The 20,485-nt window shown below is 41.8% G+C and overlaps 1 protein-coding gene across 1 annotated transcript; it reads left to right on the forward strand.

The window, feature by feature from the left end:
* Positions 1 to 10,078: 10,078 nt before the first annotated feature.
* On the forward strand, positions 10,079 to 17,744 carry LOC105235192 (adhesion G protein-coupled receptor E2-like). The gene is made up of 3 exons (XM_011218247.3): positions 10,079 to 10,249; positions 10,335 to 10,445; positions 16,409 to 17,744. The coding sequence occupies exons 1-3, from the start codon at positions 10,082 to 10,084 to the stop codon at positions 16,415 to 16,417; spliced, it is 288 nt and encodes a 95-aa protein (XP_011216549.1). The 5' UTR covers positions 10,079 to 10,081; the 3' UTR covers positions 16,418 to 17,744.
* The last annotated feature ends 2,741 nt before the right edge of the window (positions 17,745 to 20,485 follow it).

Raw genomic sequence — 20,485 nt, forward strand, 5'->3', positions numbered from 1 at the left:
CCTTGCTAGATTAGGGAAGTTTTCAGCTACAATTTGTTCAAATATCTCTTCTAGACCTCTGTTTTTCCCCAGCCCTTCAGGGATGCTGATGATTCTGACGTTGGATCGTTTCATAGAGTCAGTAATCTCCTGTAATCTACATTCGTGGGCGTGGATTTTTTTAAGACCAGCTTCTATTTTCGTTTNGCCTCTTGGACACGAATGCTTGTTTCCCTTGCTAGATTAGGGAAGTTTTCAGCTACAATTTGTTCAAATATCTCTTCTAGACCTCTGTTTTTCTCCACCCCTTCAGGGATGCCGATGATTCTGACATTGGATCGTTTCATAGAGTCAGTAATCTCCCGTAATCTACATTCGTGGGCGTGGATTTTTTTAAGACCAGCTTCTATTTTCGTTTTTTCTTCTACTAACCCATCCTCCAATTCGCTAACGCGTTCCTCTGCCTCGGTGACCCTGGCCGTCAGAGCCTCTAGTTTTGACTGCATTTGGCTCATAGAATTTTTAATTTCTGTCAGATTCACTCTCATTTCTACCCTTCGGGATTCTATATTCTCAGTAACATTTTCGTTAATACTTTTTTCAAGTCTACTCATCATCTTGACCATTGTTGCTCTGAATTCCATTTCTGATAATTGGGATACATCCATATGTATTAATTCTGTGGCAGAGGCCACAGACTCATTATCTTTTCTTTGCTGGGGGGGACTTCTCCTTCTCGTCATTCTGATGAAGAGAGATTGCGGGGTTGTCCAGAGCCCAAGTTGTTGACTGGGACCCAGGCCGTGCGCCCTTGTTTTATAGAGATCTTAGGGATGTGGGATTCTTCCTTAAAGGTTTTATTTATTTATTTGAGAGAGACAGACAGTCAGCAAGAAGGGGAACCCAAGCAGGGGAGTGGGAGAGGAAGAAGCAGGCTCCCAGTGTAGAAGCCTGATGAGGGACTCCTTTCCGGAACGCTGTGATCCCACCCTAATCCGAAGACAGGTGCTTAATGACTGCGCCACTCAGGTGCTCCGGGTTGTGGGCTTCTTGATTTTTCAGCCTGCCTTCTGGGGGAGGGGCCTGCCTGCAGGTACTCAGAAAACCCTGTTTGGGTAGAGTCTCTGTGTCCCTTGCGAGGGGGGATGGGGATGGGCACCCTGTGAGCCGGTATTTCCGGGCTTTTGTTCTCTGGCGGCTTTCCCTGGTGGTTTGCTGTGCCTCTTCTGAGAGTCAGAGCAGCAGNAGAGCAGCAGCGGCTGAAATTCAGCCTCTGTCTCAGAACAGAGGGATCGCGGATCGTTCTCCACTGATGTTCTGGCCACTTTAACTCTGTTTCTGTTGGTGCTGCTCAACCCTGCAGCATCCAAGGCTGTGCGCCCCACACCCAGCGTCCCAGCCCTCACTTCCAGGGCCAGCGTGTCTCTGTCCTTTGTGTTTCCAACCCCACCAGCCGCCAGTCGCCAGCTGCCCTGCGCGGGCTCCCAGAGCTCCCGGTCTCAGTCTGGTGTCTCACGGGTGCTGACCGTGAGTCTGTCTGCTCCCCCGTGCAGGTGGCCCGCCAGCAGCCAGCCGCCCTGCGCGCTCCCGGAGCTCCCGTTCTTAGTCTACTGTCTCAAGTGTGCGGGTTTGCGGTCTGTCCGTTCCCCTGTGCAGGTGGCTACCGCTTCCCGGCGCCCTGACATGGCGGCTCCCTCACCCTTCTGTTTATCTTCTGATATCTGTGCGCGGTTTCACAGCTCCCTGCTTCGTACCTCGATACTCAGCGCTGGAGATGTTCATAGGTAGAGACACCAATGTATCTTCCTGCGTCTCAGGCTGAGTCCATGGATGTTCCTGTTGGTGTGGTACCTATCCAGCTCAACTCAGGGGACCGGCTGAAAAAGGGGTCCCCTACTCCTCCGCCATCTTAACCAACCATCTTCTGTTTTTTTCCTATTTCATTTATTTATTTATTTTTATAATCATATTTTTTTTATTATGTTAGTCACCATACAGTACATCCCTGGTTTTTGATATAAAGTTCAATGATTCATTAGTTGCATATAACACCCAGTGCACCATGCAATACGTGCCCTCCTTACTACCCATCACCAGCCTATCCCATTCCCCCACCCCCTCCCCTCTGAAGTCTTCAGTTTGTTTCTCATAGTCCATAGTCTCTCATGTTTCATTCCCCCTTCTGATTACCCCCCTTTTCTTTATCCCTTTCTTCCCCTACCGATCATCCTAGNTCTTTCTTCTCCTACCGATCTTCCTACTTCTTATGTTCCATAATGAGTGAAACCATATAATTGTCTTTTTCTGCCTGATATATTTCACGTAGCATTATCTCCTCCAGTGCCGCCCATGTTGCAGCAAATGTTGAGAAATCGTTCTTTTTGATAGCTGAGTAATATTCCATTGTATATATGGACCACAGCTTCTTAATCCAGTCATCTGTTGAAGGGCATCTCGGCTCCTTCCATGATTTGGCTATTGTGGACAATGCAGCTATGAACATTGGGGTGCATATGGCCCTTCTCTTTACTACGTCTGTATCTTTGGGGTAAACACCCAGTAGTGCAATGGCTGGGTCATAGGGTAGTTCAATTTTTAACTTTNTCTCATCTTCTTTTTTTTTTTCCAGTTTCAGCATCTTTTTTTTTTAATGTTTTTTTTTATTATTTTTGTTCGTCACCATACACAACATCCCCGTTTTCCGATGTAAAGTTCAATGATTCATTAGTTGCGTATAACACCCAGTGCACCATGCAATACGTGCCCTCCTTACTACCCATCACCAGTCTATCCCATTCCCCCACCCCCTCCCCTCTGAAGTCTTCAGTTTGTTTCTCATAGTCCATAGTCTCTCATGTTTCATTCCCCCTTCTGATTACCCCCCTTTTCTTTATCCCTTTCTTCCCCTACCGATCCTCCTAGTTCTTATGTTCCATAGATGAGAGAAATCATATGATAATTGTCTTTCTCTGCTTGACTTATTTCACTTAGCATTATCTCCTTCAGTACCATACATGTTGCAGCAAATGTTGAGAAATCATTCTTTTAGATAGCTGAGTAATATTCCATTGTATATATGGACCACAACTTCTTTTTTTTTTTATCTGTTGAAGGGCATCTCGGCTCCTTCCATGATTTGGCTATTGTGGACAATGCAGCTATGAACATTGGGGTGCATATGGCCCTTCTCTTTACTACGTCTGTATCTTTGGGGTAAACACCCAGTAGTGCAATGGCTGGGTCATAGGGTAGTTCAANAGCCGGGATCACGCCCTGAGCCGAAGGCAGACGTTTAACCGCTGTGCCACCCAGGTGCCCCTGGACCACAACTTCTTAATCCAGTCATCTGTTGAAGGGCTTTTCGGCTCCTTCCTCAATTTAGCTATTGTGGACAGAGCTGCTATGAACATTGGGGTGCATATGGCAATTCTCTTCACTATGTCTGTATCTTTGGGGTAAAAACCCAGTAGTGTAATGGCTGGATCATAGGGTAGCTCAATTTTTAACTTTTAAAGGACCTCCACACTGTTTTCCAGAGTGGCTGTACCAACTTGCATTCCTACCAACAATGTAGGAGGGGATCCCCTTTCTCCACATCCTCTCCAACAATTGTTGTTTCTGGCCTTGTCAATTTTTGCCATTCTAACTGGCATAACGGGGTATATTAGTGTGGTTTTGATTTGAGAATCCCTGATGACTAATGATTTTGAACATTTTTTTCATGTGTTTGTTAGCCATTTGTATGTCTTCATTGGAAAAGTGTCTGTTCATATCTTCTGCCCATTTTATGATTTGTTTATTTGTTTCTCGTGTATTGAGTTTGAGAAGTTCTTTGTAGATCTTGGATACCAGTCCTTTATCTGTGGTGTCCTTTGCAAATATATTCTCCCATTCCGTGGGCTGTCTCTTAGTTTTTTTGACTGTTTCCTTGGCTGTGCAGAAGCTCTTTATCCTGATAAAGTCCCATAAGTTCATTTTATCTTTTATTTCTCTTGCCTTTGGCGATGTGTCGTGAAAAAGGTTGCTCTGGCCGATGTCATAGAAGTTGTTGCCTATGTNGTCTTCTGCGCAGTTTATGATTTTTTTGTTTGTTTCTTGTGTGTTGAGTTTGAGAAGTTCTTTGTAGATCTTGGATACCAGTCCTTTATCTGTGGTGTCCTTTGCAAATATATTCTCCCATTCCGTGGGCTGTCTCTTAGTTTTTTTGACTGTTTCCTTGGCTGTGCAGATACTTTTTATCTTGATGAAGTCCCACAAGTTCATTTTATCTTTTGTTTCTCTTGTCTTTGGAGATGTGTCATGAAAAAGATTGCTTTGGCCAATGTTGTAGAGGTTGTTGCCTATGCTTTCCTGTAGGATTTTGATGGATTCCTGTCTTACATCGAGGTCTTTCATCCATCTGGAGTTTATCTTTGTGTATGGTGTGAGAGAGGGGTCAAGTTTCATTCTTTTGCATGTAGCTGTCCAATTTTCCCAGCACCATTTATTGAAGAGACTGTCTTTTCCACCGGCTGTTTTTTCCTGCTTTATCAAAGATTAGTTGCCCAAAGAGCCGAGGGTCCATTTCTGGGTTCTCTATTTTTTTCCATTGGTCTATGTGTCTATTTTTGTGCCAGTACCATGCTGCCTTTGTGATCACAGCTTTGTAGTACAGGTCGAAATCTGGCATTGTGATGCCCACAGGTTTGTTTTTCCTTTTCAACAGTTCCTTGGCGATTTGTCGCCTTTTCTGGTTCCACACAAATTTAAGGGCTGTTTGTTCCAGTTCTTTGAAAAATGTCATTGGTATTTTGATTGGGATAGCATTGAATGTGTAGATTGCTCTTGGTAGCATGGACATTTTAACTATGTTAATTCTTCTGATCCATGAGCATGAAATGTTTTTCCATCTTTTTGTGTCTTCTTCAATGTCTTTCAAGTGTGATTTGTAGTTTCTAGAATACAGATCCTTTACGTCTCTGGTTAAGTTAATTCCAAGGTAACGTATGGTTTTTGGTGCTATTGTAAATGGGATGGATTCCCTAATTTCTCTTTCTTCAGTCTCATTATTCGTGTATAGAAATGCAACTGGTTTCTGAGCATTGATTTTGTATCCTGCCACATTACTGAATTGCTCTATAACTTCTAGTAGTTTGGGAGTGGATTCTTTTGGGTTTTCCATATAGAGTATCATGTCATCTGCGAAGAGAGACAGTTTGACTTCTTCTTTGCCGATTTTGATACCTTTGATTCCTTTTTGTCGTCTGATTGCTGTTGCAAGGACTTCCAGTACTATGTTGAATAATAATGGTGAGAGTGGGCATCCTTGTCGTGTTCCTGATCTGAAGGGAAAGGCTTCAAGCTTTTCCCCATTGAGAATGATATTTGCTGTAGGCTTTTCATAGATGGTTTTTATGAGATTGAGGAATGTACTTTCTATCCTTACACTCTGAAGGGTTTTAATGAGGAAAGGATGCTGTATTTTGTCAAATAACTTTTCTGCATCTATTGAGAGGCTCATATATTTTTTGCTTTTTTCTTGTTGATATAATATATCACACTGGTTGATTTGCGAATGTTGAACCACCCATGCATCCCAGGGATGAATCGCACTTGGTCATGGTGGATAATCCTTTTAATGTACTGTTGGATCCTATTAGCTAGTATCTTGTTGAGAATTTTGGAGTCCATATTCATCACGGATATCGTTCTGTAATTCTCCTTTTTGATAAGGTCTTTGCCTGGTTTGGGGATGAAGGTAATACTGGCCTCATAGAATGAGGTTTGGTAGTTTTCCTTCTGTTTCTATTTTTTGTAACAGCTTTAGGAGAACAGGTATTATTTCCTTTTTTAATGTTTCGTAGAATTCCCCGGGGAATCCATCAGGGCCTGGAGTCTTGTTTTTCTGGAGTTTTTTTTTTTTATTATTATTATTATCACTGCTTCAATCTCTTCATAATTAATCGCTCTGTTTAAAAAAATCAATTTCTTCCTGTTTCAGTCTTGGTAGTTTATAGGTTTCCAGGAAGGCATCCATTTCTTCCAAGTTGCTTAGTTTATTGGTGTAAAGCTGTCGATAAAAGTTTCTAATGATCCTTCCTATTTCATTGGTGTTCGTCTTGATCTCTCCTCTTTCATTCATAATTTTATTAATTTGGGTCCTTTCTCTATTCTTTTGAATAAGTCTGGCCAGTGGTTTATCTATCTTATTTATTCTTTCAAAGAACCAGCTTCTAGTTCTGTTGATCTGCTCTACTGTGCTCCTGGTTTCTAATTCATTGATCTCTTCTCTAATCTTGATCAACTGCTTTCTCGTGCATGGGTTAGGCCTGTTTTTCTGTTCCAGCTCCAGCTTCTTGAGTTGAGAATATAAAAACTGCATTTTAGATTTTTCTATTCTTTTGAGTGAGGCTTAGATGGCTATGTATTTTCCCTTTAGGCCTGCATTTGCAGTGTCCCATAGGTTTGGGACCATTGTGTTTTCTTTCTCTTTGGTCTCCATAAATTTTTTAAATTGATTTTTAATTTCCTGGTTTATTGAATCATTCTTGAGCAGGACGGTTCTTAGTTTCCATGTGTTTGAGTTTCTTCCAAATTTTTCCTTGTGATTGAGTTCTAATTTCAAAGCATTGTGGTCTGAGAACATGCAGGGAATAATTTCAGTCTTTTGGTATCATTTGAGACCTGTTTTGTGACCCAGTATATGGTCTATTCTGGAGAACTTTCCATGTGCATTCGAAAAGAATGAGTATTCTGTTGTTCTGGGCTGTAGTGTTCTATATATATCTATGAGGTCCCTTTGGTCCAGAATGTCATTCAAAGCTCTTGTTTCTTTGTTGATTTTCTGCTAAGGTGATCTGTCTATTGCTGATAGTGGAGTGTTGAGGCCCCCTACTATTAACGTATTTTTATCTATATGTCTCTTTAGTCTGGTTAAGAGTTGGTTTGTGTATTTTGCTGCTCTCCCGTTGGGGGCGTAGATATTTATAATTCTCATATCCACTTGTTGGATACATCCTTTAAGAATAATATAGTGCCCTTCTGTATCTCTAACTACAGTCTTTAGTTTAAGATCTAATCTGTCTGATATGAGAATTGCTACCCCAGCTTTCTTTTGAGGTCCATTGGCATGAAAGATGGTTTTCCATCCCTTCACTTTCAGTCTGGATATATCTTTAGTTTCACGATGAGTCTCTTGTAGACAGCAAATGGTTTGGTCATGTCCTTTTATCTAATCTGCCACCCTGTGGCATTTTTTCAGAGCATTTAGGCCATTCAGATTGAGAGTGATTGTTGAGAGAGATTATTTTAATGTTGTCCTGTTGCCTGTAAAGTCTTTGTTTCTATAGATTGTAAATTTCTGTTCTGTATCACTCTTGGGACCTTTTTACTTTTATAGAACCCCCTTAATATCTCTTGTAGGGCTGGTTTCAGGGTTACGAATTTGGTCAGTGTCTGGCGATCCTGGAAGGTCCTTCTCTTTCCATCAATTCTGAATGACAGTCTTGCTGGATAAAGGATCCTTGGCTGCATGTTTTTCTCGGATAGAGCTTTGAAAGTATCCTGCCAACCCTTCCTCTCATTCCAGGGCTGTGTAGACAGGTCTGACGTAATTCTGATATTTTTGCCCCTGGACGTGAGAAATTTCTTCGCTGTAGGCACTTTCAATACTGTATGCTTGGATCTAATATTTGCGAAGTGCACTATGGCCTGACCTGGCATAGGTTTTTCATGGTTGACCTTGGAAGGGGTCCTCTCTGCCTTTTGGACATGAATGCTTGTTTCCTTTGCTAGATTAGGGAAGTTTTCAGGTATAATTTGTTCAAATATCTCTTGTAGACCTCTCTCTTTCTTCACCCCCTCGGGGATGCCGATGATTCTGACATTGGAACATTACATTGAGTCAGTAATCTCCCATAACCTACATTCTTGAGATTGGATTTTTTTGAGCCAAGTTTCTGTTTTAACTTTCTCTTCTACCATCCCATCCTCCAATTCACTAATTCGTTTTTCTGCCTCATTTACCCTGGATGTCAGAGCATCTAGTTTTGACTGCATTTGATTCATAGCATTTTTAATTTCTGCCAGATTCGCTCTCATTTCCACCCTTAGAGATTCTTTATTCTCGTTAACATTTTCGTTAATACTTTTTTCAAGTCTACACATCATCTTGACCATTGTTACTCTGAACTCCATTTCTGATAATTTGGTTATATCCATATCCATCAGTTCTGTGGCAGAGGCCAGAGACTCATTGTCTTTTCTTTCCTGGTGGGGATTTCTCCTTCTCATCATTCTGATGAGGAGAGGTTGCGGGGTTGTCCAGAGCCCAAATTATTGACTGGGACCCAGGCAGTGCGCACTTGTTTTAAAGGGACCTTAAGGATGTGGGCTTCTTGATTTTCCAGCCTGCCTTCTGGGGGAGGGGCCTGCTGTGCCGATACTCAGGCAACCCTGTTTGGGTAGAGTCTTCCTGTCCCCTGCGAGGGGGGATAGGGATGGGCACACTGTGAGCCGGTATTTCTGGGCTTTTGTTCTCTGGCCGCTTTCCCTGGTGGTTTGCTGTGCCTCTTCTGAGAGTCAGAGCAGCAGCGGCCGAATCTCAGCCTCTGTCTCAGAACAGAGGGATCGCGGACCATTCTCCACTGATGTTCTGGCCACTTTAACTCTGTTTCTGTTGGTGCTGCTAAAAACCCTGCAGCGTCCCGGGTTGTGCACCCCACAGCCAGTGTCCCAGCCCTCACTTCCAAGGCCGGCGCGTCTCTGTCCTTTGTGTTTCTAACACCTGCAGCTGCCCCTGGTTCCCGCACTTGCTCCCGAGCTCTCTGTTTCAGTGTGGTTCGCGCACACTCCGGAGCTCCAGTTTTCAGAGTGGTCGCGTGTTCCCCCGCTCACGGTCTCAGTCTGCTGTCTCACGGGTGTCGGTCTGCGAGTCCGCCCACTCCCCGGTGCAGGTGGCTACTGCATCCCAGCGCCCGGACATGGCGGCTCCCTCCCCCTTCTGTTTATCTTCCGACATCTGTGCACGGTTTCATGGTTCCCCGCTTCGTACCTCAATACTCAGCACTGGAGATGTTCATTTGTAGAGATCCAGATGTATCTTCCTGCATCTCAGGCTGATTCCGTGGATGTTCAGGCTGGTCTGGTACCTATCCAGCTTGACTCAGGGGACTGGCTGAGAAATGGGTCCCCTACTCCTCCGCCATCTTTTGCCTCCCCCCATGTTCCTATTATTATCCTTTCCAAATGAAAATAGAAATCTTCCTTGGCTAGTTGAATTTAAATAAAAAAATAAAGACAGATTATAAAACAAACAAACAAAAAACAATAAAACAAAACCAAAGGAAAATAGAAGTCTTGCCTTTGTTATTTTTTAATGCCCAGGTCCCAGCACAGAGCCTGATGGAAAATGCCTGCTCAGTAGTTTTGGATGAATGAAATTCAGGATCTCCACGGATGTCATAAATGTTTTTGAAACTTCATTATGAAGTATCCCTATCCTTCTCAATCTGAATCAAAACTCCACCCCGCTCCCTCTTGGCATTTTTTTTCTTTGATATAATATATATATATATATATATATATATACATATATAAATATATATATATTTTTAAAATCTTTTATTATGTTTTTAGTCACCATACAGTACATCATTGGTTTTTGATGTAGTGTTCCATGATTCATTGCGTATAACACACTGCGCACCATGCAATACGTGGCCTCCTTAATACCCGTCACCAGCCTCTTCCAGGCCCCCACCCCCTCCCCTCTAAAACCCACAGACTGTTTTCTGGAGTCCATAGTGTCTTGTTTTTCATTCATCCTTTTGTTAACCCCCAGTCATTCTTCCCTTCCGTCTCCTACCGACCTCCCTGCTATTCCTTATGTTTCACAAATGAGTGAAACCATATGATAATTTTCTTTCTCTGCTTGACTCATTTCATTTAGCATGGCATTTTTTTTAGGGGCTCACAGCCAGTAAAGATCTAAGCTGATCACAATTCAGTCTGAGAACTCATCACCAACAGGGGAAGGATGGAGAATCCATAGGGTAGAGAGGAGAATGGTTGTCATCATGTTGCCCCGGGTGCGTCATGAGCCTCCTTTCTCCTCCCACCCAGGATGCTGACATTTAAAGCCACAGCTCAGCTCTTCATCCTGGGCTGCACGTGGTGCCTGGGCGTCCTGCAGGTGGGTCCAGCTGCCCACGTCATGGCTTACCTCTTCACCATCGTCAACAGCCTGCAGGGCGTCTTCCTCTTCCTGGTGTACTGCCTCCTCAGCCAGCAGGTACCACTGCCTAACTCCCACCCAGGACCCTTCCTGTCCTCACTCCTGTCAGTGAGCTGATCCAGAATACACATTTCCTCTGCAGGTGCGGGAGCAATATGGGAAATGGTTCAAAGTGATCAGGAAAACAAGAGCCAAGTCTGAGAAATACACGCTGTCCAGCAAGGTCGTGTCTGATGCCTCCCAGCCCACCATGGTAAGATCAGGCATTGCTCTCGGAACACTTCACTAAGCGATCGCTTGAGTACCATATGCTTATCACACTGAACAACTTTAGTGTGCAGCAGATGATGCCCCAGGGCGTCTCACACTTGGTTTGCTTTTTTTTTTTATCACTTGGTTTGCTTTTTGACTCTTTCCCTCTTACTTTAATGTTAATAATTTAGCTATTAATTAATTCTTAACATTTGGACTCCTCTATGAAGACGATGCTTCCTTCCACTTGCTCTTTGGATCCCATCATTCATGCCATCTCAATAATCTTTAAGTATTACCAATGTCCTTTTAAAAAGTTTTGTTTAAGAATATATTTTGCTCCCTAGGGAACTGTGTTCATCTTAACTCTTACACATCAACACTCATGAAACACCTGCTATATGGCAGGCATGGCTAACTAAGTAAACAAGAATCAGTGATTGGAACTGTCAATGCACATTCCACTCAGGCCACGTTATCCTCTCCTTTTTCTCTATACCCACCTATATCTCACAGTCACTGAGCAGCAAGTCCCAGAAAGGCAATCATGGGGGAGGTGGATGTACATATTTATAAATTAAACAGAAGTACTAGCTGGCCTTTTGGACTTTCTCATAAGGATGCCTGGTATTTTCAGCACTCTACCCACTGCAAAACCAGGAAGGGAAAGCTGTATGGTGTGGGAAAATTCATGGGGAGGGTTATCCAGAACCAACACTTACTGGTTTAGATTGAACTGAGTTCTTTACCTATGGTTTCTCATCTCTTATATTTTCTGTTAAAGACTCCCCTGAGTCTCCCTTCCCATCTAAAGGAGTCTACTCTGCTGCCAGGAAGTCCTCCTGCACTACCCCATTCACCCAAACTCCACTAACACTGGTTCTGCCTCTGAGTCTTCTGTGTTTTCCCCCTTTCTCAGCAAATGTTCTCACCACCTACTTCACAGAGAAAATCAGAGTCATGATGATGACACCTCGTGAGCTCTATGCCATTGGCCAGACCAACAAAATAACAGCATGCTTCCTGTCAACATTCCAGATCATTGATGCAATTTCTTTGTTCTTCTAGGAAGAGTGCTTCCGCCTGCTCTTTGGAGCCCATCCTTTATACCTTATCAATTATGTTTAAATTACTGTTCACACATACTTCCTGTCTCTCTCCCCTTCCCTCTAGCACCGTCTCAACAATATTCTTCCCATAGTCCTGAAAAAATGGTTGGTTCTCTTCTATCTTAAAAACATGGATTACTTGCCCTCCTTTTACTACCAGGCAAGAGTTGACTTCTCTGTCTTCCATTTCCTTGCCTTAAACTTACTCCCTCCTCCCTCAACCCTTCCAAATATGGTTTCTTTCCCCCATCGTGCCACCCAAACAAACATCTCTTGGACCTACAATGATCTCCCTGTCCCTAAAAGTTTTCTCAGCAACTTCTGACTATTCATCCTTTCTCATGAAACACTCCATCCTTATTCTGTCTAGATTATACTCACGCACCCTTCTATGTCATTCTTCCATTCTCTCTTTGTTGCCTTTGTAGCTCTATCCAATGGATCAGTTCCAGAACAACTTCAGTCCTCATTAAATTCTCTCCTCCTGGACAATAGCGTCTATTTTTTATATTAATTACCACTAGACACAAACGATGGCCATATATATTTCTCTTGCTCTGATCTCTGAGATCTAGACAACTATTTCCAGCTTCTTATTTCTCATATCTTCAAGACACCTTTAGCTCAGCCTTTCAGTAGAAGAGTTGCAATCTCTACCCCAATTTATCCTTTCCTATGACGTCTTTCTCTCTCTTGATTGTACTCGATCAACCTGTGGCACTAATCTGGAACATAAAAGTTACTCTCAATGATGATTTTATTTCCCACCACAGCCTACCCACTATCCAATCCTTGTTGTTTTTATCTTCTCAATATGTCCCCAGTATTTCCTGCTGGCTCAATCTTCACCACCCCTCCTTAGCAGGATGCCATTTTTGCTTGGCTGAGCCACTGCTGTATCCTACTGGACCACCACTTTCTACTCTTATCAGCTTCTTGTGCATCCTTTACACACAAGCCAGAGGGACCTTTTCAAAACAGAAATAAAATAACGTCACTCCTTTGTTAAACTCATTACATGTAGGATCAAACCCCCAATCCTAAAATCAATGAGTATTTGCTTGGGTCGTCTTCTGCTTACCTCTCCAGCTTCATCTACCATAAACTCACCATTATTTTGGCCTCATCAGATTTCTTTCAATTTTTAAAATTCACTGTGTCTCTTTGGAACAAAGAATTCAACATACTCCCTGTACTCCTTCTTCTTGAAGCACTCTTTTGTTTTCCTTGACTCAAAACGAGGTAAACCCTCAGATCTCAGTTCATGCGTCCATTCCTACAAGAAACCTTCTCTTCCTGCTTAGATCAGGTCAGATTCTCTTGTTTTTCATTCTGATACCCTTGTGCCTTTCCTGCAGAGCATTTGTAAGAGTCCTTTACTCTTGGTTTTCACTGTTTCATTAGTGTCTGTGTTCCCACTGGATTTCAGCCCTGACAGGTGCCAGGTTGGTTTTCCCGTCTCAGGTATCCCCCAGCATTTCACACAGGGTTGGGCACATAGAAATGCTCAGTACCTAATTGCTGCATGACTGATTAAGTTAAATGAACAAACCGCAGCTGCAGAAGGTGCAGGAACTGTCTTGCTCACCAATCTCTTTGCATCTTTCCACATGCTCGATAATTGTCTAGTGAGCAAACAAGTGAATGAATAAATGAATGAGTGAATTTATGAAAACAGTAGATGAAAGAACTGATTAGTTTATGATGCCACTTTCTCTTGGGAATATCAAGGTAATTCTCTGCCCCATCGTTTTTTATTGACCATGATGTCTACTTATTAAGACCCAAATATTTCCTTATGATCCACGAGTATCATGTAGATCTTAGTTCCCAGACTGAAACAAGTCTGGAATGAAATACCACCTCTCTCAAGCGCTTGTATGTGAACTGGGTCAAATTGCTAAACATCATAATTCTTCCATTGTCTCCTTTTCTTTTCCCTACAGGAGACAGTTTTCTTAAATTTACTCAATTGGAACTAATTACTTGCTTCCATGTGTAGGTTTTTGGGTGGCTCATGCATTGGTGGGAGGGGGCTGAACATCTCCCACCCACATTGTAAACATTGATTCAGCCAAGGATGGGGAATGTAACCAAGCAGGAGCTAATGTAACATCCTTCAGTACAGCTGAGGCCATAACACAAGGGGAGGGCCCCACAGATCAAAGACGTTCCATTCTGGCTGTGTCACAGCCCATCCCACTTGGGGCTTGCACTTAATTGGGAAGAATGTAACAAGCAGTCTCTACCTTTCTGTTTCGGGAATGATCACAGTACTTAACCTCCATGTTCTTTAGTTAGCTCAGCCTCAGCAAGTCCATATCCTCATCCCTTGGAGCTAGAACCTAGGAGTCCCTGAATAGGATCTGAGCTTCCCTCACTCCAGAATCCCAGAAAATGATGTTTCCACATATATACTTCAGTTGTATTAGTTTCCTTTTTCTGTTGTAACAAGTTATCACAGACTTATTGCTAAAAACCACACAATCATTAGGGGTCTTTTGGTGGCTCAGTTCGTTAAGCATCTGACTCTTGATTTCAGCGCAGGTCATGATCTCCGTGTCCTGAGATCTGGCCCCGCAGTGGGCTCCGTGCTCAGTGTCAAGTCTGCTTGAGATTCTCTCTCCCTCCCCTCCCCCACCTGCACACACACTCTCTCTCTGAAAAAAATAAGTAAACCATTGCTGCTATGAACTTTGGGGTGATGTGCCTCTCTTTTCACTACATACGTATCTTTGGGATAAATACCTAGTAGTGCAATTGCTGGGCGGTAGGGTAGCTCTATTTTTAACATCTTGTGGAACCTCTGTACTGTTTCGTATAGTTACATGCAACTGATGAATCATTGGACACTACACCAAAAACTAATGATGTACTATATGCTGGCTAACTGAAAATAATAAAAAAATAAATAAGCACATCTTTATTTTTTTTTTTTTAAAGATTTTATTTATTTATTTGACAGAGATAGAGACAGCCAGCGAGAGAGGGANCATCTTGTGGAACCTCTGTACTGTTTTATAGTTACATGCAACTGATGAATCATTGGACACTACACCAAAAACTAATGATGTACTATATGCTGGCTAACTGAACATAATAAAAAAATAAATAAGCACATCTTTAAAAAAAGCACAAACATATATCTTATAGCTCTAGAAGTTCAAAGTTTCAAATGATCTTATGGGAGTAAAATCAAGGGNATCTTTAAAAAAAAGCACAAACATATATCTTATAGCTCTAGAAGTTCAAAGTTTCAAATGATCTTATGGGAGTAAAATCAAGGGGTGAGCAGAGCTGAGTTCCTTCTGGAACCTCTAGGAGAGTTTTTGATTTCTCACATTTTCCAGCACCTAGAGCCTGCCCGCTTTCCCTAAATAGTGGCCCCTTGCTCCATTCCCTTTCAAAGCCTGCAGTAGGGCGTCTTCAAATCTCTCTCATTCTCTCTCTCTCCCCCCTGGTATTGCCAGTTGTATCTCCTTTCCTGTCTTTGACTCTCCTGTCTCCCTCTTTCCCTTAAAAAGACCTTAGTCATTTTACTGCCTCACTTCTCATCTGAGATACTTAATTTTGTTTCGGAAGTCCATTTTTTCCCATGTCAAAATACATATTCACAGGATCCAGAGATGAGAATCTGGGCACCTTTGGGAGAGTCATTACTCTGTCTAATGTACATGGTTTTGGTTTGCTTATTATAGAACCATCAAAATCTGCCTGGTATTATAGTGTTTGAGTAAATATCAACCCCCCCCAAGATGATCTGCACAGTGAACAAACATACTTTCTGTGACAAAAATGGCATCAGATAGCCAAGGAAGTGGTCTAAAGTGTAAGTCATCTGATCAGCTGTTTCCACTGTCTGCGAGCAAAGGACCAAGCAAATCCATTCTTTAATGTAGTTGTATTTTCTCCTGTCTCCTAAAATTTGGTGCCTCTGGTGTTTGAAGATATAGGAGTGTCTCCCCCTCATCCTGTCATCTCTTCTGTGGCTTCTTGAAGCCCTGTTCAAGAAAAACACAATATATGCTCTTGCATTCAGTTCTGAGTAATTTCACAAAGCATAATTTTTATAATCTTATTGTGCAGAGGTAAGCATGTGAAGTTGCCTAACTCAAACACCAGAAATCACACTAAGCTTTCTGTAGACCCAGGAACAAATAACTCATATTAGAAATGGAAATGGAAAGGATAAGGGGGAAAAAGGAAAATTAATTGTTTTTTCCTTTACATCTGAGGTGATTGACAACACGTAACATTTCCAACCTTGTGTTAATTTCCCACCTTCCCTCTTTTATTTCTCTCCATGTAAAGCAGCATTTCACAAACATTGAAGCAGAGGGATCAGGACACACATCTTGAAAGAGACAGATCTTTTTTTTCCTTCTGCAGCACATTTCTTTGGTTTTATCTTCTGTAACTTGGGGGTTAAGATTTGTAGGGAGATGGGACTTCTGGGGAAGACCAGAGTCTCACCAAATGTAATATAGATATAGTATGGTGTTTTGATCTTCCTCCGACATGTTCACCTGGCAAGGAAATTTTGTGATTGAAGGCTTCATTAAATTTTTATTTCTTTTTCCAAAGGAAACTTTTAAAAAATATTTATTTATTAATTTAGAGGGAGAGAGAGAGCATGAGTGGGGGGGGCAGAGGGAGAGGGAGAGAGAATCTCAAGCAGACTCTGTGCTTAGCATGGAGCCCAACGTGGAGCTTGATCTCACAACTCTCATCATGACCTGAGCTGAAACCAAGGGTCAGACGTGTAACTGACTGAGCCACACAGATGCCCCAAAGGAATCTTTAGAATTATCTCTCTGTAGTCTTTTGTGACATTTCTAAAAATTATTTTTTCTAGGTGAATTAAAATATATCTTGACTTATATCCACTTATCCCATGGAATATTGGAACTGTTATTCTCTGAGCCATTGAGAGGAAAAACAAGACTTTGTTTCGTGTGTTTCAAGAAATTCACCATGTCAACAACGTGAAAGAAGTCAATCATGTTTGACACTCAAGATCTGCAAAATTTGGAATTTTTCTGTATCCTTCAGTGTGCTCGGAAGACTTTTAACATTTAAAGGGCCAGATGTGGCTCAATTTCTTCGTCACTTTGGGTTATGTCTTTTTCTGAAGCCTCTCCTTCCTACAAAGTCCCTTCCAGATGCTGAACATCTATGAACAGGAAAACCCAACTTAATGGATTTTCCTACCAAAACCATCCATAAGAATGGAAAAGTTCACACCATAGTATGGATTTTGAAATTTCTTTGTTCTGCTTTCTGTGGGTTAAATTATTCACTCATTCAAAGATACTGATTTCTCACTAGGTCTAAGGCTGAGACCAAGGGAGACACAGGTTTTGCCTTCATAGAGATTTTGGGGGCAATAAAGTGATTTTTTGCAGCTAGAGTCGACTCAGAGGTTGAAATATTCCTACAAATCACATCTCTATAGCTGAACAATTGAAGTATAATCCATTTCACAGACACCATCTTGTTTAATCCTCACATGATGATACAGATAGTTTGAAAACTCAGATCATGATATGTATGTTTTCAACTTTGTGGGCCAGTGTTTTAGGCAAGGTTGTCCAGAGAAATAGAACCACTGGACACACACACACACATGCACAGACACGTGTTTTTGTGAATTGAGTTATAATAAGGTATGGACTCACGTGATTATGGAGCTAAGTCCCACAATCTGCTGTCTGTAAGCTGGAGACTCAGGAAGACAGTGGTGTAGTTTGAAGGCGTGAGAGCCTGAGAACTGATGGTGTAAATTCCATTCTGTGTCTGAAGGCCTGAGAACCAGGTGTGTTGATTCTAAAAGATGGATGTTCCAGTCAAACCATCAGCCTGAGTTAATTCAATCTTTCTCCAATTTTTATTTTATCAGGCCCTCAAGGGACTGGATGATGCCCATCCACCTTGGAGAGGGCCTTCTCTTTAACCCCATCCAACTCACATGCTAATCTCTCCTGGAAATACCCTTACAGATGCACCCAGAATTCCTGTTTAACCAGATATCTGGCATCCTGTGGCCCAGTCAAGTTGACACATATGAAATTAACCATCATGGCTAGAATCTATAGCAAAAATTTAACTCTGACATTGTAGCATGAAAACCTGTATAATGAATGATCATGACTGTGTTTTAATAAAACCTTATTTTTGGACACTGACTTTCATTGAATGTCCACAGGACATGAAATTTCATTCTTCTTTTGATTTTTTCACCTGTTAAAAAATGTAGAGGGTATTCTTACCTTGTGTGGTGTACAAAACTGGTGGTGAGCCAGAATTGGCCCGTGGGCTGTAGTTTGCTGATCTGTATCTTAGAAAGGTCAGGAAGCTTTTCATCCCACACCATTTTTCAAATATTTGATAAGTACTTGCTCTTTAAGGCATGATGCTAAATTGAAAGAAATGGAAATGGATAAGGCAGACTTGATTCCCGTGTCAGGGAATCCCAAGGACCTGTGTATTAGCTTAGACTTCATAACAAAATACCATAGACTGGGGGGCTGAAACAACACTCTTCCTGACTACCTTCTCATTGTGTGCTCCCATGGCCTTTTCTGACTTTCAAGTGTAAAGTGAAAAAGAAAAACTCTCAGGTGTCTCTTCTTTTTTCTTTTCTAACATTTTCTTTATTTACGTGTGTGTGTGTGTGTGTGTGTGTGTGTGTGACAGAGAGAGAGAGAGAGAGAGAGAGAGAGAGAGAGAACAAGCAGGGGGAGCAGCAGGCTGGTTTCTGAGCAAGGAGCCCAACATGGGACTCAATCTCAGGTCCCTTGGATCATAACCTGAACCGAAGGCAGATGCACAATGGACTGATGACCCAGGCATCTCTCAGGTGTCTCTTCTAAAAAAGGCACTAATCCCATCTAAGGGCCCCACTCTCATCTCATTCTAGTTATCTTCCAAAGACCCCATCAGCAAATACCACACATGGGGGGGTGGGTTGGGATTCAACATGTGAATTGGGTAGAGGATCACAAACATTTAGTCCACAACAATCTTTAAGGTGGGAAACCAGAAGTAAGGGAACATGCAGTATAGTAGCAACTGTGGCCTAGGGGATGCTGTGTCTGTGGGGACATGGCAGATGTGGAGCAAACCCTGGCTGGGGAGGGCAGGTGGGAAGGAGCACTAGTGTCAACTGATGGCTGCATCCCTAGGATATGCTTTGGGAGGCTGATCCCAGCATTTGTCCCCTTTGCTTTACCTTTTAGTTTCATAGGTAGAACTTAGTGATTAATCAGTTGTATACAACACCCAGTGCTCATTGCATCAATTGCCCTCCTTAAAGCCCAAAACCCACTTATTACATCCCTCCACCCACCTCCCTCCAGCAACCCTCAGGTGGTTTCCTAGATTTCAGCATCTCATATGGTTTTCCTCCCTCTCAATTTTCATCTTACTTTTTCCCCTTCCCTTTCCCTATGTTCATCTGTTTTGTTTCTTAAATTCCATGTATGAGTGAAATCATATGGTATTTATCTTTCTCCGACTGAATCATTTTACTTAGCATAATACCCTTAATTCCATCCACGCTATTGCAAATGGCAAGACTTCATTCTTTTTGATGGCTGAGTAATATTAAATTGTATAAATATATACCACCTCTTCTTTATTCATTCATCTGTTGATGGACATCTGGGCTCTTTCCATAGTTTGGCTATTGTGGACATCGCTGCTATAAATATTTTGGTTCAGGTGCCCCTTCAGATCACTATGCTTGTATTGCTTGGAAAATACTAAGTAGTGCAGTTTCTGGGTTGTAGGGTAGCTCTATTTGTAACTTCTTGAGGAACCTCCAGGCTGTTTTCCAGAGTGGCTGTATCAGCTTGCATTCTCTCTAACAGTGTAAGAGTTTTCTCCTTGTTCTGTACCCTTGCCAACATCTGCTGTTCCCGGACTTGTTAAATTTAGGCATTCTGACTGTGTGAGGTGGTATCTCACTGAGGTTTTGATATGGATATCCCCGATGTCAAGTGATGTTAAGCATATTTTTATGTGTCTGTTGTCTATTTGTATGTCTTCTTTGGAGAAATGTCTGTTCATGTCTTCTGCCAATTTCTTGACTGAATTCTTTGGGTGTTGAGTTTGATAAGTTCTTTAGAGATCTTAGATACTAGCCCTTTATCTGATATGTCATTTGCAAATATCTTCTCCCATTCCGTGGTTGCCTTTTAGTTTTGTTGACTATTTCCTTGCTGTGCAGAAGTTTAAACTTGATGAAGTCCCAAAAGTTCATTTTTGCTTTTGTTTCCCTTGCCTTCAGAGACATGTCTTGCAAGAAGTTGCTGTACTTGAGGTCGAAGAAGTTGCTGCCTGTGTTCTCTAGGATTTTGATGGATTCCTGATTCACATTTAGGTCTTTCATCCTTTTGAGTTTATTTTTGGGTATGGTGTAAGAAAGTGGTCCAGATTCATTCTTCTGCCTGTGGTTGTCCAATTTTCCCAACACCACTTGTTGAAGAGACTGTCTTTTTTCCATTGGATATTCTTTCCTGCTTTGTCAAAGATTAGTTGACCATTGAGTTGAGGATTCATTTTTGGGTTCTCTCTTCTATTCCATTGATTTATATGTCTGTTTTTGTGCCAATACCAAACTGTCTTAATGATTACAACTTTGTAGAGCAACGTGAAGTCCAGAATTGTGATACCTCTGGCTTTTGTTTTCTTTTTCAACATTCCTTTGGCTACTTGTTGTCTTTTTTGGTTCCACACAAATTTTAAGTTTGTTTGTTCCAGCTCTGGGAAAACTGCTGATGGTATTTTGATGGGGATTGCACTGAATGTGTAAATTGCTTTGGGTACCATAGACATTTTATTTATTTACTTATTTATTTTTATTTATAGTTATTTTAAATTCTTTTATTATGTTGTATTAGTCACCATACAGTACATCATTAGTTTTTTT

Source organism: Ailuropoda melanoleuca, chromosome 4, assembly GCF_002007445.2.
Source record: "Ailuropoda melanoleuca isolate Jingjing chromosome 4, ASM200744v2, whole genome shotgun sequence".
In the NCBI taxonomy this organism is placed as follows: domain Eukaryota; kingdom Metazoa; phylum Chordata; class Mammalia; order Carnivora; family Ursidae; genus Ailuropoda; species Ailuropoda melanoleuca.